Below are 22,643 nucleotides of genomic sequence, written 5' to 3'. Positions count from 1 at the left end.
AATAATCGCAAATACTTTTTATTTTTTATAAGTAATTTTCACAAACATTTCATAAAAATTTGATAAAAGTTTTAGATATTGTAATCATTCGGGTTCGACGCCGGAATCAATAAAATCCATTATACACGTTTGCACAGTTTCAGGCAATATCCTAAAATTAAAATTTAATTTTATTCGCTTACTTACTTTAATTACGTGTTATTATGAAGTAATAGGATTTGCAAAATTGACATATTGAAATCTCGTTACCTAGCAAATGCCACGAGGGATAACCAAAATGACGGTATAGATTTTCTTTTTATGTTTTGTCGTTGTGCTTTAATAATTTGGGCAGCCGTATATTTTGGTGAACTTAGTGATAGAATTGCTTTAAACCTGGTAGATTCGGTAGAAAGGTTTAGAATCGTTAAAACATTTTTTCGTTTAAATTAAATGCTTAAATTAAATGTCAGCTAACAATCGGGATGGTTACTTTTGATCGATTGCATTTAAATTTATCGTATTAATTTCAATGCACACTCACATATTGTTTATTTTTGGTTTCTTGCAAAGTCCAGTATCCACCATATAAGGATAGATAGTAGTGAAGTTAATTAAAGATTTTTCGTTAGCTGTTCGTAATTCATTTTCAAGTGCGTCCATTAATCCTGAAAAGTATACATATTATTTATGTATGATCTTAAAGCACGTAAATGCTTATGATGCATTTATGTATATCGATCGATTATTTTTAATTAATATTATTATACTTAAGAAAAAAAGATTAAAAATTAGTTGTACCTTGGACGGCATGTTTTGAAGCAGAATAAGGAGTTATGTAAGGAATTCCTACGATTCCTGCCATCGATGAAAGGGCAACGATATGGCCATGATTTTTTTGTATCATACTTGGTAAAAAGGCTTTTAGCATCTACAAAAAAAAAGAAAAAAATAATAATTTTGCGTTTTAATGCAAAAATGTAACTATGTGTTAAAATATTACGCATTTTTTAAATAACTCCGGTAGTTACAGGTTAATTAAATAAATAATAAAAAAAGGAACTTGTTGAAAAGTAGATTCTAATAATAAAAAATTTTAAATATTGATTATGCAAAGTATAAAATATAATATTTCAACTTACACAAGAATGAAGCAAAAACGATTTAATATTTATATATTTAATTTTTTTAACTTACCCACATATGTGCTAGGATATTAATATTAAAGATTTTAATAATCTCTTCGGCTGTAAAGTCTAGAAAACAACGCGTTGGCATTATTCCCGCATTGTTAACTAAAATTGTAACGTCGCCAATTTCTTTTTTTATTTTTTCAGCTATTAAAAAAATATCTTCTCTTTTGGTTACGTCACATCTGTAAGATGATAAAAGTTTTAATTGACAGCGATTATTTGATATTACGTTTTAATTGATACAAAAACAATGGGTATTTGAGTAACATACTGATACGCGTATGCAGTTTTTCCAAATTCTTGAATTTCTTTTACGGTTTCTTCGTTTGTCTGCTTGTTAATATCTAAACATATCACTTTTGTATTTAAGCGCGCATACTGATGTGCTAACTCTTTACCTATACCGTGACCTGCACCTGTTATCTTGTAAATGTAAAAGAATTACAACATAAAAACATAATTAGTTAAAGTTTAAACCTTTTAAAAATTATGTAACACGCTTTTGATAATTAATGACGTACTTTTGACCAAAAAAAAAAATATTATAAGGTAAAAGTAATGCTTATTTTGAAATAAAAACCATTTATATTAGATAAATGAAGTAATTGTTAGTCAAAGTTTTACTTGCTAATTATTGCATATGTATATTTTTACGTAATTCTGAGTTACGTATCTGCATATATGCATAATATACTGTTTTTTAAGTTAAATTCAATGAATTTAATAATAATTATTATTAATATACATTTAATTATTACAATTTCTTTGCGATATTGTTTTTGACACGCAGAGTCTGAACTTTCTAATTTATTAAATTCTTTCTAAAAATAGTATTGATAATTTTTAGAAAGGTATCCTTGACATTTTTGTATTATAACTGTTGTCTCGTTATTGTTTATGAAGAGCACGTTATTTCAATTTCAGCGTTATATTTTTTGTACGTACCAAGACAATTTCACTGGTTACATCCTTTTCTTGAATTCCGAAACAATTGTAGTATATACTTTGCAAGGTGTAATACATAATTTGCAAGACGAGTCGCAGCACGTCGATGAAAATTTGTATGAACCTCATCGCATTTATGGCAAGCTAAAAAAATTATTATTTTATAATTTTCAGTTTTAAACTACGAGCAAAGTAATATTAAACTTTATAGAAAGTACTAATAGTTGTTCACACCAGCGTAAAATTTATTTTTTAGAGTCTTGTATTTAAAAAAATACAGACACACAAACGTAAAATTTTATATTATATAGTATATTTAGGAGTAATAGCAAATTGCGTATACATATTTTATATGTCGGAGCTAAAGTTTAAAAAAAAAAGTACTGTTATTACATTTTAATTTATCTCTAAACTAAAAATTTAATAAGTCTTTAAAACTAAATCTAAATAAATCTCTAAAATCCTCTAAAATATTCTATACAGCGTCTACCTGATTTCACTTTCTAACTTGACAACTTGCCGACAATTGCTTCACTCTCCACATATAAATGTGTAAAAGATATATTTTCAAAAATGCAGGATTGAAATCACTTTGCAGGGAAACAAAAATTATTCGATCGTCAGTTCTTGTGATTTTTGTGACCGTGACACTTTGGCTTTAACTGTTTCGACTGCTCGTGTCTTTCTGCACTGCAGCACACGAAACTGCGGTAAGTAGAACGTGTTTTCTTCTGCCAATGAAAGCGAGAACTGACGAACACACCTGCGAACGCTTCGACTATACCTGCCTGATTGCGGACATTCACGACGATCGATTCTTTAGCTAACGTGGTTATCATTCATTATCCATTTACATTTTTTGCGCTTACCCTTTCATTTTCGCTGCACACGCACGAAATCAAATTTTAAATAAAAAATAAAAGAAAGTAAACTACATATATTCCGGGCGAGTATGTGAAAACTGTCGCTCTTGTGAAATCTTAAACTTTATTCCAGGGTCGTATGTATTCAATAAATTTCCGTAACATGTTTTAATAACAATTGAATAATTATTTGGATTTTGCGTGCGTTTCTTCGAAGTTGAATCCAGGTATCGCTCGAATGTTTAGAATTTTGATTTACAACGAAGAGAAAAATTATGCCATAACGTGAAAAAATATTTTTTTTTTAATCCAAGGTATACATAAAATAAGGAAACGCACAATGAGCATTTTATCATGCTTCTTTATAAATACGTAATAATAATTCTTTGTAAAACAATGCTCTGTACAATTTTATTCAATAATTTTATTTCTTAATTTCTGTATAAAGAACTTTTCGTTTTTTTAGTGTTATTTTTTTTATTTGTAGTAAAATTTTGCTGCTCAAATTTTTTGTGTGTTATGAAAAACTTAATGAAAGAAAGTTGTAAATTTTTTTTTATGTGGCTTAAGATGGTGAATTGTCACTTTCTATTTGAAAAGTGGCGATTGAATATAATCTGTTTCCAACCAAATTTGAACTTTGGACCTTGGATTTCTAAAAAATACGTGTTTTCAATCTATTATAATTGCAATATTTTTAAATGTTAGATACTTATATATATTTTTGCGAGAACGAAAAAAGGTGAGATAAATAAAGATATTGAACTACTAAAAAATAATTTTTAGTCAACGCAAACACAAATGTAAATGTTAGATAGATTTTTCGCATATTTGTTAATCTTCTGGATAAACGTCTACATAAAAAACAGCCTTTTACATGATATAGTGATTCTTCTGATAAAAGGTCTACAAAAGAAAAAGATTATAATTTATTATACATTTAAATAAGAGAAATCAAAGAAAGCTACAAGCGTCGAAAAAATATCTGAAATAAAATAAACTTTTCATTTTAGATATATATTTATTTATCTACCTGTATCGTAATTTACATATCTTAATATTTTTGATATGGGTAACAAATGCGAAGGTATGCTTTTGTTTGGTTCATTTTGCCTTTGTGCATCAATGATTAATCGGTCGTCTAGTCACTGTCCAGCGCGGATCATGTATCTAAATAGATATTTAAACGTTTTTCACCGCGTACTAGTCCGATTCTTACCGCCCGCCGCCCGCGCGTCCTTCACCTGGCGAACTTGGAGCACGAGGTTTGCCGGCCAGATGTCAACACACGCACACTACTCACACTACCGCAGAGGTCAGTGGACCCAGCAACCAGCGGATTCGGCAGCCGAGAGCACGTGTTAGGTAGATCAGAACGCGCAATAGACTAACACGCGGCGAAAAACGTTTAGATATCTAGCTTTTCTAGCTCGTTATTGATTAGAAATAATTATCTGCTACCTAGTACGTTTTGAGTGTTACATTTCAGGCTCGGTGTTGGACAGTTTTGCTACGAGATGAACCACGAATTGGCTAGCTAATTATTAGGTGACGGTGGGAATCAATTTCTCACTCGGGTAATAAATTGTGCAATAAATTTATTATAATAATCATGTATAAACTCGATAATTTGACATTATATTCACTCAACGAAATGCTTCGAAATGTAACCTAACCAAAACTCTTGTTTTGCTCAGGTAAAATCCGAAGGAGTTACTGAGTGTTCTCGTCGCCGATATTATTAATTAAACGAACTGCGGTCAGTTCGTCGGACGTTTCGGGAGTTTCGAGACTAAGTAAACGAGCGAAGAGATTTTGTTATTCTATTTTTGCAATCAGCAAGTGCTGTTTAGAAACGGGCGTAAAAGTGTGTGCATAAATTGCCTTTTGCGATTGTAAATTCACGGTCGGGCTTTCGCGAGTGTTCAGTTCGCGGAAGGATGGCTCGACACGTTCAAAACTGGGAGGAGGAGGAGGTCCAGGAAGGGCATTTTGAATCGGCAGAGCAACCCCAGGGTAAGAATTATTTTTTATACGCAAAAAAAAAAGAAAATTGGTAGCTTTGGGTTATCGAGATTTAATATCGAAACAATAAAGATCAATAATTTGTAAAAACAATTTTTGATTTGAGAGAAATACAATATTAAAAAAAATCTTATTCTTATTCAGTTACTTTGGATAACTTTGGTTTTAATTATTTAATTGAAAAATTTATTAATGACATGTAACTTTTTTATACTGCAGACACTTTCAATCTCTCTACAATTTAATGTTTTTATTTGTTACAGATTTATTATGCCGCATAACTCTGCTGCTGCACATCGGTCGGTGAGTCGCATGATTTTTTTATAATGCATGCTAAGTTATTGAGAAAAAGCATCACGCGCGAAAAAGTGACGAGCATTAAAATTAATTAAATAATTTAAATAAATTAAAATTAACGGAGCAATAAAAATTAATTTGATCTTTACTCTTGCGGCTTTGTAGCAAGCCAAGCGAGAGATTCAATTAGGAACGTAGGAAAAAAAAAAGCAACAATTGGAGCAAAAATATTACTTAATATTACTTAATTAGAGAACTGTTCAGAGTTTAAAAATATTTAAATTATTTTAAAAAGAATTAATTATTTTATTACCTTAAATTATTAATAATAACTATTAAAAAAAAAAATTTTAACACCTCGAGGCGAACTCAAGGAGAAAGAAATATAAATATCTATTTCAAGACACTAGACGTCCTTCGAATTAGATTTAATAATGGTGTGTAGAATATAGGTTGCGTTCACGAACGTCACCTAAGAATTAGTTTATCTTTGTTATTGATCGAATATTAAGCAATGATAGAATGATACACTCGGGCACTCGGGTGACGTTCTCGAACGCAGCTATAGAGTTGTAGAATATAGAGATGACGTGTTGAATAAGTTTAATTATATACAGTCTGTTTTTTATAATTTTTATTACATAATTTTTTTAAGACTGTTGTAAGGAGGTTTAAAGTATCAGTTTTGGATAGGAAATAGAAGAGATAAAACGGAAAAGCAATAATAATTAAAATAACTAAAAAATATCTGAGAGAAAAAATAGAGCAGGAAAGAGTAATACATAGTTTTAACTAAGAAAAAAAAAATAATAGTAATAATTAAACATGATTATTCGTATTTGATTTATATACTGTGCAGATGTTATAAAAAACAATGTGAGTTTACAGTAATTTTCTTCAGTATTGTACAAATATTTAATTATTATTTACGTCATACGATATATCGCAGTTTACTTATTGTTATTTCCTATTCACGTTATACAATACTTATCGTTATGAATATAAAACACCTACATTTGCGCTTTTACATGTAGTCAGTTCTTGACAAAGATTACAATCGGTTATGATTATTAATTGCTACTTATTACTGGTATTTATTTTCACATTTAAAGTTACTGAATAAAGTCTCCGAAGTTTTAAAAACGTAGATATTTTATCTCAAATGTAAAGATAACCCTGATATTTATTTTGTGCAATTTTATAAATATTGCAGTAGTATATTACTTATAAAACTACATATAAAATGATTATTCACATATGTGTTTAGGATTAAATTAAAAATGGTTCTTTTTTCGCGGCTGTTAGCTGTCCGCTTCAACGCCGCTGTCGCAAAAGTCTATCAAGCACTGTATTGCATTATCGGGAAAAAGTCTGAAATTTAAAAAGTTTACTTCTTATTATTTTTAACATGAAGTACATGCTAAAAACGCGTTTTGACTGCAGACCAAATTATACAACTTTAATTTTTGTGATTTTCGTTATCACTATTAAAGTACTTTTTTTATGTTTTTTCCTCCAAGTAAAAATTGTTATACGTTTATACATAGTATATTAATTTTTTACTGTACATAATTACGCTATTTACCTTACTATCGTGTTAACTGACAGCCACATCGAAGGTACAGTTCTTTCGCGATAGCTGCGTCTCTGTGCTTGAATTATTTGTGAGGCTGCTTGCCTCGGTGAAACCAACGGCATGGCATCCGGGAACCTTTAAGAATATTTATCGACTATAATATTATTTTATTTCGTGTGTTAATTGTGTTTGGTGTACGTATATGAAGCTTGAAGCTTAAAATATTAATCAGAGGTTCAGATAAAATAGCTCACCTCGCATCCAAAAATCTAGTCTGCATGTAAAAGAAGCGCAATTAACTATAATCGTTTACACGTAACTTTTTATAGGTAATTTATAGGTATTATTGAGAATTGCTAATATTAGGATGTCCGAGAATAAAATAGCCATTTAAAATTAAATCGAGGTTAATCCTTCAATTCGTACATTGAAACAGTGTGGTTACCTTATTTTCGGTTTCTTGCAAAGTCCAGTGTCTACCATGTATGGATAAATGGTAGTGAATTTGATTAAGGATTTTCCTTTGCTCGATACTCTTAGTTCTTCGCTGATCGATTCCATAAGTCCTACAATAATTAAATCGAAATCACAATCTCTCTTTGCTTATGCGTAAGAAGTTAAGATTGAGTTAAATACAAGCTGATTTACCTCTAACCGCGAACTTTGAAGCGCAGTAGGGAACTAAATTTGGAAGTCCTCCAATTCCGGCCAATGACGAGAGCGCAACTACGTGGCCGTGATTTTTTTCAATCATGCTCGGTAAAAATGTTTGTAACATCTAAAAAATAATAGAAGCAATATGTAAAAAAATTGTGCATTTTGTACAATTAATTAAAAAGAAAAAATTCTTGAATATTTGTATAACAGACGACTTAAAAATATTTTACAGTCCTCTCGACTTACCCAGAAGTGCGCTAACACGTTAATATCGAAAATCCGTCTAATTTCATCCGGCGTATGATCGAGAAATGCGTGACAGGGCATTATACCAGCATTGTTAACTAAAATACTGACGTCGCCGATTTCTTTTTTAACTCTTTCGGCTACGTGTAAAACCTGCTCTCTCTTCGATACGTCGCATCTATAAGAGACAAAAACAATTATAAAAAATTCTCCGACTAAAACTTTTTTTTTTTTTTTTTTAATTTTATTATACTGGACATTAACGCGCGTTATTTATTCTTGGTTTTTTTTTTACGTTAAAGGAAACTATTTTTCACATTTAATAACTTCAGTAAGAAATATACATTACGCGGAAAAAAAATTAAAATTTACAAAATAATAAAAATTACGCTGATATGTATACTCATCTCATAGTATGAAATGAGCCAAACGAAAGAACGAATTTGCATCGTGGATAAACGGTAACAATGAAATCTACATTTTTTTTTTTTTTAATAAGGTTTATGTAGAAAGCGAACGATATTAACGTACTGATACGCATAAGCTGCGGTCACTCCAGTTTTTTTTATCTCGTTCACTGTTTCTTCGTTCGTTTCTTGATTCAAGTCCCAGCAGACTACCGTTGCACCCAGTGATGCATAACGAAGGGCCAACTCTTTGCCAATACCGTGGCCAGCTCCTGTTATCTATAATAAAATAAGAAATTATAGTACCTATACATAATGTATAAATAAAATTACATATTGCAGTTTATTTCACTTTATTAAATTCTTTCCAAATATAAAGCTAATTTATTCAATTAATTTAATACACGAGTATGTGTTTTATATGAATAATGTACAAAGTAACATATTTAGAAACTTTAAAGCGTTATTTTTTTTTTTTTTTTTTTTTTTTTTAATTTAGTAAAACATCTTTTGGATTGATTTTCTTTTGGAAAATAAAAATTAAATTATATTGAAAAATAGCGCGCGTGCATGGTTTGTTCTAGTATTTTAAATTAAATACTTACCAAAACAATTTCACCCGCCACACTTTTTTCTTCCGCTGGGACAAAGAATCTATATACGCTCTCGCAAATGTAATACAAAATCTTTAAAATAAGTAACATGATGTCCGCAAGGACCAATGCGCCATTATACGCTTTTACCATGGCTGCCAAATATTTTCGATATTCTGTAAAATTAGCAAAATTTATAAATAATTTCGTAAATAATCCATAAATACATATATTAAATTAATATGCAATTTGTATACATATATAAAATGATGAAACTTAAAGACATATCGTATGTTTATTCATTATTTTTCAAATTTTTATCTAAAAGAAAATAGAATTAACTTAAACATGATATTATATTTATTGTTTAATTCAGACAATATAATTAAGTCTGTTTATCGTAGTGGTTTTTAGCTTGAATGCATAAAGAATTAGTAAAATAATAAGAAGTTAGCGCAAAATCTGTGATGCATGTGTCATACTTTGTTTTTAACTTTTTCATAAGATTATTAGAAATTCCTTTTTGTTTCGTAGAAGTTACTAAAATAATTCCTTTAAGTAAAATATGTAGTTTTCTTGCGTATATTTATAATACTACCATGAGTTGCAGCCAAGTACTTACAATTAATTTCTCAAAATATGTATATATGTTTTAAGTTACATAATACTGTTGATCTCTACGATGAAATGATACACCAAGTATAATAACGGAGTTATCTCTATTAATCGCGTGTTACTTTAATGTTAGAGTAAGACATACATAATTGTTTTATAACGTTTAATTATTAGTTATTTTTTTAAATATATCAAATTATTAACGTATCAATCACTTTAAAAAGACGCTGTATAGTTTAATTTACAGTAATTTATACGAAACACGTAAATATGACTGTGCGATTTCAAGACGTGATAATTGCATGTGTAAATTATGCATTAATTTTTTTACTAGCTAATTTCTTACAAAGGACACGTTAGTTACTCTTTACGGAATCTACTGAAACGTACGTTTGTGCAGACGTTTCTTGAATATTTTTACAAGAATCTGGTAGATAGACGAATATTTAGAAATGGTTACATTTTTTATTTAAGTAAAGAATTATTGAAGGCGAAAAAAAAATAATTTATTTATTTCTATGCATTTTTCTTGTTAAGTTGTGTATGTTCAATTTCCTATTCAGAGCTAGAATTGGGTTACCGCAGTCACTGTGTACTGACGAGTACTGATTACGTGACACATCGTGCGTGATAGAAGAGCACATGATATGAATGAGATCATTCTTCAATTACATACTTGTAACATAAGTTGTAATCAATTTTTATTAAGTATACGCGTGCGTGTATATTTGATCCTTTTTCTTAGGTTTTTTTAATTATAAATATTTCTTCCAATACATTATACATACATGATAACAATATAGAAAGGAAACTTAAAACGTTACAGGATTTTGCAAAAAATTTCTTTTATATGCTACATAAGTAAAAATAAAACAAATTGCTTTAACTGTGTATTGTTTCATTTTACATGTTTAGCAACGTGTATAATTTAATCAAGATTGAGCTGTATTAATCAATTATGTTATCAATTGAGATCAAGTTTTTCCAACCGCAGACAAATTATTAATTTTCAGATTGAGACGTTTTAAATGCAAAGTCATGTGACGGAAAGTAATAATCTTTAGGATTAGGGAAATGTTTAACAAATGTGTCTTCAATTTATTATACATTCAGATTAATTAAAAATATTCGTCCATTTATCATATTAAGGAAATTCTGTATTTATTTCTCATATCACATAAGCTCGTATATGTGTGGAAATAGAGAATTTAAAAAGTTGATATATATTTTACAAAATTTATAATTTTTTAAACACTCGAGTATGCAATGCTTTTGTAACAAATGTAAATCGTGTATTCCTTATAAGAAAGATATTGGTATCGTATCTGTTGTTTTTCGTATACACTGATAATAAGTTATCAATAATTTTTCGAAACATATTAAGTAGTGAATTGCAAAAAAATAAGATAAGCACTAATGCATATACGTTCAAAAAATAATTTAATGTTATATGACGTTATTTTTTTCTGGTTATTGTTTTAATTAATATGTACACTAATTGCTTATCTGCCATACAAAAATTTTCATATATAACTATTTCTATATCAGATATTTAATCAATTTATATTATCAGTTTTTTTTTATAATTATGCTTTGCGCGTACAAAACGTAAAGTTGTTTAATTACTTAATAGTACGTTTGAAAAAGAAAAAAAAAGACAAAAAAAAAACTTGAAAACAAAATTAATTTACCATCAGCTTTAATTTTAAATGTCTAGAAATTGGAAAAAACGAATAGACGTTTGAAAACAGACGGATCTTAGAGTCCTGTGCAATTTATGAATTTAAAAAAATAAAATTATTATTGTAAAATACAGAACTTAGATACTCACTCTGTCAGAAAATCTTTTTTTCTTTTTTAATTTGTCACAACACATCTAATAAGTTTCGACGTCCGAGCTGCGAACTGTCGTCGTTCGCACACGGATCACGACTAAACCACGTTCAGCTATAGAGCTTCTCAGCTACCAGCGTGAATTTTCCATCACTACCACAATAGCTGGATGCCGCGTGTAGCCGGCGTATGACTATAAGACGACTGTAAATATTATCAGTGTGCAGTAGAAGCGGCTATATTAAAGCTAGCTGTTCTTGGGTAGGTGGACGTTCGGTTTGCGTCCGTACTTCCGCTAGTAGGTATATCAACGTAGAGCTAGAGCAGGGTGAAGTCGAAGGAGAATTATTTCAGCCGTTAGCGTAACGCACACGAGAGAAACCACCAAGTTCCGACAATATTTCAGAGTATTCTTTCGTGTCTTTAATGTTGTCCGAACCACCGTGACCATTGAGATAGTCACGCGCAATTTCACTGTAAATTCACTAACAATGTAATCCGTCTTGCTCTCTACACGGGATTGAGTAAGAAGATAAAGATTGAGTAAGAACAAAAATTTCTCAATCTTTCTTTTTTTTTTTTTTTTTTTTGCAATATCCGAGCTGGTTTTTTTTCTTTCAACGCATTCAAAATAAACTCGTAGATTTTTTGTCACGTCTAACGCATTTTTTAAATATTTTAATATAAAAATTAATCTACCTTTGTAAAACACTTATCAGTATTGTGACTGTCTAATCGATATGCTCTTTAAGAAGATATTATTGTAACTACACATTGTATTTTTATAAATTATTTATTATATTGTTATTTACATTACGAATAATATTACGAAAAACGTTTACGTATTCTGCACAAGTTTCAACATCTATAAGATTTTAAATATTCAGAATTTAATAATATTTTTATATTTAACAATGACGTCGCAGCCACAAATTTTTTATATCGTCTACTCTTTTTCTTTTTCTAGCAGTTTAATAAATTTATAAATGAACGTAATAGTAATCTCCACAAAATAATCTTTTTGAAAAAAGATACAAAAAAGCGATAAATATTCGTGAAGTTTAAGGTCCATTTTAATTAATCTGATCAAACGGGTTTCTTTCAAACAACATTCAACAACGAGTACGCGGAATGCTACTTGTTTTTCAAGTTCTTAAACTTGGTTTTTTTAATCTTAATAGCACTTTGTACACGGGTTATTCGATGTATATCGATATACATAATTTTAAAGAGTAAAATTAATAATCTTAAAATAAATTTATTGCCACAAAAGCTATGCAATTAAAACTAATTTATAAAATTTTAGTTTACTTGTAAAAATACAATTAAACCTTAAATATTTAATTAAAATATAATATGTAAATTAATTTTTTTTTTTAATAATAATAGTTGAATATTTTTTTTTTTACTAGTAATGTAACATTTAAAATAATGTTGCATAAAATGCGGAGCAGTATACAATAGAAATGTTTACAAGTATTAACATAATTTACACGAAGAGCAATTTGCAATACACCACAAAATGTTTCCACGGTTTTTAGTAAATAGAAAAGTCAACGTATAGGTCACCTTTTACGTAAAACAGACAAAACAACATTCTTTTGAATGTAAAAAATGTTTATAAAGGAATTTTAAATCTGCATGTTTTAAAGCGAAGTGACTATAATACTTTGACTTTTCTGGCCCTTCAGTACTAAACGAAATTTTAATATTTTATATTTGAAATCTGAAAATACATAAATAGTTGTAGCTTACTTTTTTTATACGTATTTTAATTTATATTTTTAAATCTCAACGTTTCTCACGATACCACAAAGGCACAATGACTTACTGATCACGGGGAAAAAAAAGTCTCTACGTCGCCGCGGCGATTGTACTTTATTATAATAAACCGGAGTTTCCAAGATCATTGCATATGATTGTTATCGACGAAATACAAAACGTTATTCAAAGAATGTAAGAACACGTCTTTGTCATTAAAATAATAAGAATCTACATTTGTATTTGCGATATACATATATGAATAAGCTTATTTGCATAAAATGGTAAAATATTTTTATTTTACCTTTATTATTATAATATTTTTTTTAATGCAAATCAAAAGTCGTTATAATAACCTGTAATTTTTTATTTCGCATATACGTAAGGAGAAAGAAAAAAATTTTTTGCGACTTATTTTCGATAAGATTTGGTGCTATTTAAATTGAACGGTAAATAACATTTTTTATTCGATGATACTTACGATATGTTACGATACGATTTAAAAAAAAATTATTTTTTTATATTAGCAAGTGAGCAAGTCAGCAAATAATCGATTCATAGAAAATTTAATTTTAGGTTTGATTGAACAACATCAAGAATTAATATACGAAACTTATATTGCATAAGTATCTCATTCAAACAAATTAGTATCTATACTTTGGATAAGTAATAGCATTAATTTAAATATGTTTGAAATGGAGATTTTTTAATGTTACGTATAATGATATCTTTAAGCCACTAATAAATTACAGTTGAAATACAATTATAAATATTACGTTATGTTAATATCGTACTAATTAACATTTAAAATCTCAAAATAATTTATATATGTGTTTTAACGCCAGATAAGTAACTTACATATTCTTTAACCTAATAATGATATATCGCGTATTTCTGTGATGACTTTTATGCGTTATTTAAAAGTAAAGTAACATAAAAAAAATAACGTTACACGCAAGTGTAATTACGCGAAACGTCAAGCGAAACGTATCTAACACGTATCTACCTTTTGGATACTGACATTTTAATCGGCCATAAATGATAAGCTATATTTGTCTTTTGATAACGGAATGCATTTACATTTGCTGGACAAATGAAAGATTGCAAATGTTAATATATCAAGTGTAACGTAATGTCACCGTTTTAAAAGCATATTTTTATAAACTGGTACTTACTTTGTGAGAATAAAATATTATTTAAATATGGATGTTTAAAATGGGAGATATTTTTGAATCTATCTACAATTAATAAGCTATTGATAAGCTATTAATAAGCTATCTATTATTCATAAGCTATTAATGAGCTATCTATTATTAATAAGCTATTATTATTTATTAAGCTATCTATAATTTATGTATACATGAATTTTTTAAATCTATTTTTATAAGTAGCATATTATATTTAAACAACAATCTTAATTATTACAACTCAATTTTTGCAGCTTTTATGATACATTTATATTTAATAAAGTCCTTTGGAATGTTATAATACTAAATACTACAGGCTTTAATTATGAAATTATTATATATGTATAATCGTAAATATATTAACTGGCGTTAATAAATAAAAATAAGCAAATAACACATATATTTATGTGCATTACGTATTGCGAGATCACACGTTTATGCATCATAATTGGATTAAACATTTCGATACTATATATATTTAGTTTTCCCACAGGAAGGGAAAAGTTGTATCGCATAGTCGAGCTCAGGGCAGTGCTCCAATTTATTGATTCTCTTCGGTTGTAACATTTATCGATCGAAATGCATACGTATTAGTTATTATACGTGCAAACCTCTGAATAGAATGGCAGACTACTTATTTTTTTTCCCCCGTCGATATATTTCCATCTGTTTACAGAATGCTAGATATTACAATAGAAATTTAATTTATTTTGCAAATTAAAAATGCATGCAATATTTCTTATATATCATTTTTGAAGAAAATGACAAAGAGTAATAAATCTTTGTAGTATTAACACAATTGTAGCTTTTGAAAAAATTAATACTCTCGCGCTGTCGGGTCGTTATATTGAACTTTAATGATTTGACAGTGCGGTGCCCTTGCACCACACATTTGTCGGAACTTTCGATCAATTTACACTTGATATAAAAGTTGTAGAAGGAAAAAGTCAGTTATAGACTCAAGTCTACGTAATACACATTTATCGTAACTGCAACGACAGTCCATTGACCGTTCGCAGCTGCTTCTATGAATAGTGGAATCGATATAGGGTTCACGAACTCTCGCAAATGTTGAAGGCTATTTTTTAGATAAGGACGAGGTTGATAGTACACGGAAAGTGAAGGATCAGGGACATTTGATAAAAAATTGAGAATCGATAAGCTAATTTAGTGGTTTCTAAAAATTCATTTTGTATGGGCATATTTGCATAAGAAACGACATACATAAGTCTATAAATATTAAAATAATTGATTATAAAGCTGTTTAAGAATTGTCATTTTTATTTCTCAAAAAGAATATCGGTATATTTGATTTATTCGTAAATTAATTGAATTTAAGAGTGTTTGTATCACTTATCGTGTTAAAAATATTCTGTAATTAAATCTATAAAAGTTTTAAAAATATTGATGCTTTTAAATTGAATATAATGCATTTTTAAGATTTGATTAATATACTTTAGAAATAATTAAATCTTTTATTGTTTTACGTTGACAGTATTTTTTATATTGTATAATAAATTATAATTCAAATAATAATTAGGTTATATGTATAAGATTTAAATACTTAAAAATTTGGCAATGCTTGTAATTATAATAGTAATCATTTAAATTTAATAATAAAAACGATGTGTCAAGAAATAGCAATAAGAAGATACATCTGTCAAGCATGGCCCATTAGCTCAGTTGGTTAGAGCGTCGTGCTAATAACGCGAAGGTCGCGGGTTCGATCCCCTCATGGGCCAATGTTACATTTTGCTTTTTAACAAAATATTCATCAAGACAATTATTATTATTATTTTTAGAAAGGAAATATAAAAAATGTTGAAAATATCATCGCTAGAACAGAAAATCGACGAGGACCGTTAGCTCAGTTGGTCAGAGCGTCGTATTTATTTAAATAACGAAGGTCGTGGGTTCGATTCCCTCATGGTCCAGGAGTTTTTTTTAGCGATATGTTTATACGAGAAAAGTCTTATCATTTTTGCGAGTGATAGCAAAATCATTCACAAAAGATTCTCGCAAAATGCGTCGAGGATGTATAAGTCGAGCAAAGGATGTCTAATTCCGTAAAGACAATGTGGAAATTAAAAGAAATTACGAATATGTAGTAAAACAGAAAGGTCCAGAACCCAACATTAGATAGAATTATCTTTTCCTTTCAATCCATTAATTTTCCTAATATTTCGTTCCTTAGCAACCGTTAAAACAAAAATATATTGATACAATTATTTCTCTTTATATGAGTAAAACCAGATTTTAAAGAGTTGTTAAATTAGGAACTTCACAAATGTTTGCAAAAAATATACGCACGGTAACGTAATAATTAAAGACAACGAAAGATACTAAATTTTATGAAAACATTAAGAGTTTAATTGAATTCAATTTAGGTGCGACGCATATATGTTTTATCATTACGGAAGTTTCATACAGATCAACCATTTGCAGATTGCAACAAAGCGTTTGAGAAATTTAAATTAAAGCAAGCGAAGATGCAGGTACATTTAACAATTTGAAACAGTCTCGAATAAAAAATTTAACTTAAGAGCTGCATTAAAAATTCTTACGTTAGAGCAAATATTAATTTAAATTAAATTTTATTTTACTAGTGCGATGACGGACTTCCAGTCTATTTAAAGGCCGGCGTACGCGATAAAATATTATTTAATGTTACTCTAGCTATGCTCTTGGTCAACACAATTTTATCAATCTGTGCAATTAGAGATCTGTTAAGATTATAATTTTGAACGTATTAAAACTTCTTGAAAGTTTAGATGTATTTTGTTTGGGAATTAACTTATAAATTAAAATATTAAAAAACTGTATTTTACGTAAAACCAATATATTATCAGCGCGTACAAACATGCAAATGTGATTACATACATACATACATGCATTTACTACACTTCTTTTAATACTATTTCTAATTTTGGAAGAGATTTAATAAGGCACTCGGTTATACTGTAAATGACGTTATGTTGATTATCGGTCTGTTAAATATTGTATAATAAATCTCATGGAATATAGAAATTAATGATATATTTCATTTTTAATTTAAATAATTAATTTTGATTTTTCGTATAAACATGACACGCATGGTACAGCAAAATCGAAAATTTCTATGTTCAAACGATACTAAATGCAAAAGTTTTTCGCGAAAAGACATACAATTCATAATTTTATATCGATAATTTATACATTCATATATATAATTTAAAATATAACTCACAATAATTTAATTATAACTAAAGCCATACAATGGCGATAACATTATATATATCTATTATACATAGATTATTATATTTTATATTTGCATAAATTTTTGCTTTATAAAATTTTAACCATATTTGATATGAATATACAATGAAAAGTTGTACGATATTTCTTTCCAAGTTATTTGGACGCCATCGTAAATATTGCACGTAAGTACAGGAAAGTCAAGTATTAATTTGCTTTCCATATTGATAGTGCGTTAATATATTCTAAAAAATACAATATTTTTATATCACAGAAAAACGTATTTACATTATGTTACAATATTACACATTCCGTGCTCGTAACATTTAAGAGTTTTTTTTATAATTTATTATTATAAATTTTTGATATTTTTCTGTGAACTGTTTTCACTGGTATTTATATAATTTGAATTTATTTAAACTTCTTTAACCAATTTTTTTTTTAATATTCTAATACATTTCTGTTAGGCGCATGTTCTTTCGTTAAAGTCTTTTTTCTCCTTTGTATTAAAATTTTTAGAGCTTCATTAAATTGTAATAATGTTTCAGCGATTGGCCGTTCCATATATTTGGCTGCAATTTCATCAAATTGATCATCTTCCTCCGAAGTTAATTCATGCTTAATGTACTTGAATTGATTTATTATTTCTTTAAGATTTTCTCTAGCATCTTTTAGTTCATCGTTATCTTTTGCAGAATAATCCATTTCCGTCAGATGTGAGTCGCTCTCAATACGATTTATATTATTCGTTGTAGCATCATCACGTATAAAATCTTTTTCAAATTCCTTAAATTGATTTATTATGTTTCTTATACTTTCTCTTACATTTATTGATCTTGGCGTTTTTATATTTTTTCCTTCATTTTCTTCTTGTTCAACTTCTGCTTCAAATAATTCTGCGTCGGTTGTATCAATTTTGCGCGTTTTTGGAACCTTATTTGCATCAGATTTTATATCTACAATTTTATTTTTCTCTTCCATTATATCTGCAACTTGTTCTAGATTATCTGATTTTATTGTCTTAAATTTATCATTTTTTTGTGTAATTAGGTCCTCATTATCGAATTCATTATCTTCAGTATGTTCTGTCATAATCTTAAGTTCTTTTTCTCCTAATATTGATTTATTTTTAGGAAACGATTCTTTTAATTCTTGTTTTAATATTTCTTTAATATCTTTTAATGTCTCCTCTGGTACTTTTTTCTTCTTCATTGGTTTTATTGGAAGTTCTATATTTTTTTGTTCATCATTAATTTGTCTTCTTTGTTTAACTTCTAGCATTTTTTCTTGAACCATTTTTTTAACAGTTTCCTTAACGTTTGGAGCTTCTTGGCGTAGATTTATATTGGTTTTAGATTTTTCCTTAACAGTGCCTTCTTTTTCAACTTTTGTTTTTTTATTAACTTTTATATCATTGTTAGAAATATTTTTTAAATCTTCTTGAAGATCAACATTTTCTCTTCTATCTTTTGAATTTGTCGATACTTTATTCATATTTTCAGTTTTCCACGTAGCAGTACTTTCCATAGTTGTTACATTATTATCTGTCGAATCATTAAATATTTCTACTTTTTTCTCCACTGTATTATTAATTTTTTTAATCTCCAACATTGCATCCGAAAAATTTTGTTCAACAATTTTTTCGGCTTTCTCAAATTTTTCTGCTTTCATATCAACTGACATATTAATTTTTATATTCTCTATTTCATTAGGATCATATTTAATATTAGATTTTCTTTTCATAATAAATATACTAGGCTTTGTTTTTATTCTAATAGGCGGCAATATGTTGTGATTTAATGTTATATGCGAAAATCCATCGATAGAATCAATAATATCATAATTTTTTAAATAAGGCTTTATATTCGGAGAATATTTACTTTTTGCTTCCATCAGAAGATGAGTAAACTGTAGCATTTCAGGATCATCAATAGTTAAATTTTCTTGCTTTGAATAACTGTAATACAACGAATTAATTTTTTTATTAAAAAGTATACATAATGCAGATAGTATTAGTATTATTCAAAGAAAAATTACTTACATCCAAGAAGCATTAGTCTGCGTAAATCTTGATACCCCAGTTTGTGCAGTTAACACGTCAATATGCACATGTACTGGTGTAATAGAGTCTTTCTCAAGTCTGTGTAATCTCGCGATTGCTAGACCTCCAGGATAATTAGAACCAGATACACATAGGAGAAACATGGAGAATATACCATTTAATATAAGATGGACCAAGATTATTAGCGCTAGAAAGCGATTTAACATCGTCTTTGTTCTGTTTTCCCATCTAATTTTCAACAAGAAATAAGTTTCACATTAATATGCTATATATAAATATTCATAGTTTAAAACCGAGTTTGTCAATAACTGTAATCTATTTTTTATAATTATTAATTTCTGAATGTTTTATTGAAAATTTTTTTTAATCTACATTTTATTATTTGAAACAAAAAAAAGATTAAAACCAAACATATACTTACATTCTGTGACAAGCAGCAGCTGCACCAACATTCAGTAGTGGAAATACATACATTATAAATCTTAATTCCTTATGTGGTAAAAATGAAAATAATATAACAAATATTATAGCTGGTACAGTAAGCAAACGAACTCTAGCATCCCAAATCATTCCAATTGGAACTAGAACGTATGAAAGTGCTAAACCTCTTGGCAATGCTGAATAAAAATACCATAAGAATGGTGATGTCTATTTATGTGTTAAGTTAGTATATTACAATTCATTATTACAGTTTCCATGATATTAAAAATTTTTAACGAAAAAATGTCTTGTTAGGTTTAAAAAGGATACACCCCATTCGCTGCTCTTATTCAAAATAGTGTTGAAATAAAATACTTGGGCTTCTGGCCATATTAAGCGTCCCCATAATATTGAATCTGTGGTAACAGTCAGTGCTAAGAAAAATACACCAGCTGGAACCGCAATTTTAAGTAGTCTAAAAATTATTATAAAACGTTATTGTGTAATAAGTAAAAGAACTTCTAAAGAAAAAGAAATTAAGTATTTATTAATAATTTATTAATAAAATTGTTAATTAAATAAAATTATTAATAATTTTATTTATATAAATTTATTAATAAAATTGTAATCAGTCTTCTGTCTCAATAACTATATAAAATGTGTTTGATACACATAACAATTAAAAATTTGACTTAAAAACTTATAAATTTGTGCAGTTTTAAAGATCTCTTGATGATATAAATCATTTTTGTTTTTAATCTTAAAACAGTATTAAAATTTAATAAGTTATGACATAAGACGTAAATACCTCTGTATAGAAAGTTTCTGGCTCGCTAAATCGTATAAAAGGAATAATCCCAAAAGTACGGCAAGTTCTGCTCTGAATATTATTATGGCTGCAGCTGATGACCAAATAAATAACACTTGACTTTGCCGCATCCATCCAAATAAGGCCACAAATACTACAATATTAATTCCATTAATTAAAAAATTTAGATAAGCAAATCTATATAAATTGAACATTTTTTAATGATAATATAAACAAATTTTTCCATAAAAAATGTATAAAAAGTATTACCTAAAGGCATAGCCATTATATTCGGCAGTGGACGACTAAGATAGTACATAAAATGAAACTGTGTTACAGTTATTGCCACAAACCATTTGGCAAACTGCAGTCCAAAGATGTTTTGTAAAGCATGCCTATATAACTTGAATGTAATTATTACCAATAATCCCATTGTTGCTCTGACTATAAAAAAAAATTAATTTTTATTTTATCGAAATAATAAGATTGTTATTATATTTTAAAATTATTATACTGACCTATGTATTGAGCAAAAAATTTATTGAGCTTCAGGTAATTAATACCTGCCACTAATGGGGAAGCAAAACCAGATACGACAATAGATCCCAAAAAAGATCGTGGCACAACTCCAGGAAATTCATGATGATCATACTATTAAAGACAAACCACAAAAATATGATATATTAATTGCACATTTTTTACAACATTAAAAACGAAATTATATAGAATAATCTTATATTAAAAAAAGTACATTTATACTTTATTTTTAATAAAGCCCTTTTATTTATAACTAAAAATATTATTTGTACTAAAGTGTTTCCATTTTTTTTTTTTTTTTTATTATATTAACATATGCAAACTTTATACATAAATCAGGTGTTTTGTCACAAATATTTACAGCAGAAACAGTAAGTTTTCGAATAAAGCCCAAAAGCTAAGAATTTACCCGTAAATACGATTAATGATTTAGAAGCGGTATCAGCTGATCGCAGGTTTATAAATACGTGTATCTGGTAACTAAATATAATGCACTTTTTCTGCGCTGACCATTAAATTCATTGAACAATTCAGAGTTCCCCATCAAGTCGAATAATCTGAGGATCGTTCAATGTTTCAGTTATTACCTCAGTTAAATTGAAACCATGATAGAGTATATCGTGCATCGCCTGTAGGTTGAAGCTTTCCTCGACTTTCGTAAATGGGCAGTAAAGCAGATGCATCACCGATACCAAGATTACCAGCTGATCCATGATCACCTTTCATACAGAACATACGTTGCCACTTGACAAAATTTCGACTTTCGTCATGATAAATTCGACGTGTCGAGATGAAGGACACTTTTTTTTTTTTGTTTTCCTCAAACACGCGGTGTACCTACCACGGCGTTATATATGTACGGCAGACACCGCATATACGGTTACAAAACGAAGCAATTTGCGCATGCGTTTTCTCGATCCACGACACAATTCCTCGAAACGGAGCCTTTTTAAAATCATCTCGTCCGTCTTGCTTTTCCTGGGAAATTAAAAAAGAATATCAATTTCTTGAGAAATGCAACGTTGAACTAGTTGTAAACGTCTTTTCATTTATCACAGATTTAAAACTGATGAATAAACAAAATTAATCGAAATAATTAATGGAAAATAGTTAGTTATCTTCCAAATTATTTATTACGTACATTATTTATACATAGCTTTATTTAAATTGTAGTTAAATTTCTATGAACAGCTCTCTTAGTTCTTGTTTAAATAAACTCCATTAATTTAAACAATCAATAATCAACTCAAGATCGAATCAATCAATCTGGAATCAATTCTGATACTAATTCTTCAAGTTGTTGGTTCACTCGATCATTAAGAGTTTTTTCACATTGAATATTTGCTGCAACTTATTATACTAATCTCTATTTAATTTTTTATTACAGTTCTGTTATATTCACCGG

General features: G+C 28.4%; 4 protein-coding genes and 2 non-coding genes across 7 annotated transcripts; 3 read left to right on the top strand and 3 right to left on the bottom strand.

The window, feature by feature from the left end:
* Positions 1–2: 2 nt before the first annotated feature.
* Positions 3–2,934, bottom strand: LOC139108459 (short-chain dehydrogenase/reductase family 16C member 6-like). Its single transcript, XM_070666770.1, has 8 exons — positions 2,608–2,934; positions 2,118–2,261; positions 1,444–1,595; positions 1,177–1,354; positions 781–910; positions 524–647; positions 250–375; positions 3–151 (listed from the first exon to the last, which is right to left on the bottom strand). Exons 2-8 carry the CDS (start codon positions 2,244–2,246, stop codon positions 85–87), a joined length of 906 nt encoding a protein of 301 aa, XP_070522871.1. The 5' UTR covers positions 2,247–2,261; positions 2,608–2,934; the 3' UTR covers positions 3–84.
* A 3,197-nt stretch (positions 2,935–6,131) lies between these two features.
* Positions 6,132–11,509, bottom strand: LOC139108457 (short-chain dehydrogenase/reductase family 16C member 6-like). Its single transcript, XM_070666769.1, has 8 exons — positions 11,228–11,509; positions 8,794–8,957; positions 8,313–8,467; positions 7,782–7,959; positions 7,527–7,656; positions 7,324–7,444; positions 6,888–7,013; positions 6,132–6,673 (listed from the first exon to the last, which is right to left on the bottom strand). The coding sequence occupies exons 2-8, from the start codon at positions 8,932–8,934 to the stop codon at positions 6,604–6,606; spliced, it is 921 nt and encodes a 306-aa protein (XP_070522870.1). The 5' UTR covers positions 8,935–8,957; positions 11,228–11,509; the 3' UTR covers positions 6,132–6,603.
* Positions 11,510–15,802: 4,293 nt separating this feature from the next.
* On the top strand, positions 15,803–16,919 carry LOC139108556 (uncharacterized). Its single transcript, XM_070666956.1, has 3 exons — positions 15,803–15,859; positions 16,565–16,672; positions 16,784–16,919. Exons 1-3 carry the CDS (start codon positions 15,803–15,805, stop codon positions 16,913–16,915), a joined length of 297 nt encoding a protein of 98 aa, XP_070523057.1. The 3' UTR covers positions 16,916–16,919.
* On the top strand, positions 15,846–15,919 carry Trnai-aau (transfer RNA isoleucine (anticodon AAU)). Its single transcript has one exon. It is a non-coding gene; the product is annotated as a tRNA-Ile (tRNA).
* Trnai-uau (transfer RNA isoleucine (anticodon UAU)) lies at positions 16,034–16,111 on the top strand. The gene is given in 2 exon segments: positions 16,034–16,071; positions 16,075–16,111. It is a non-coding gene; the product is annotated as a tRNA-Ile (tRNA).
* An 80-nt stretch (positions 16,920–16,999) lies between the features above and the next one.
* Positions 17,000–22,627, bottom strand: Alg12 (Alg12 alpha-1,6-mannosyltransferase). Of its 2 annotated transcripts, XM_070667239.1 has the most exons (10): positions 22,380–22,627; positions 22,080–22,216; positions 21,826–21,957; positions 21,220–21,352; positions 20,972–21,145; positions 20,702–20,855; positions 20,224–20,368; positions 19,895–20,121; positions 19,453–19,701; positions 17,000–19,368 (listed from the first exon to the last, which is right to left on the bottom strand). In XM_070667239.1, the coding sequence occupies exons 2-10, from the start codon at positions 22,110–22,112 to the stop codon at positions 17,853–17,855; spliced, it is 2,763 nt and encodes a 920-aa protein (XP_070523340.1). In that variant the 5' UTR covers positions 22,113–22,216; positions 22,380–22,627; the 3' UTR covers positions 17,000–17,852. The 2 variants fall into 2 exon arrangements, with proteins under 2 accessions (XP_070523340.1, XP_070523341.1); XM_070667240.1 differs by having other exon boundaries at positions 21,826–22,216; positions 22,380–22,626.
* Positions 22,628–22,643: the final 16 nt, after the last annotated feature.

The sequence above is a fragment of the Cardiocondyla obscurior genome, linkage group LG15 (assembly GCF_019399895.1).
Source record: "Cardiocondyla obscurior isolate alpha-2009 linkage group LG15, Cobs3.1, whole genome shotgun sequence".
NCBI classification, from domain to species: Eukaryota; Metazoa; Arthropoda; class Insecta; order Hymenoptera; family Formicidae; genus Cardiocondyla; species Cardiocondyla obscurior.
This window is presented reverse-complemented; position numbering and strand designations above follow the sequence as displayed.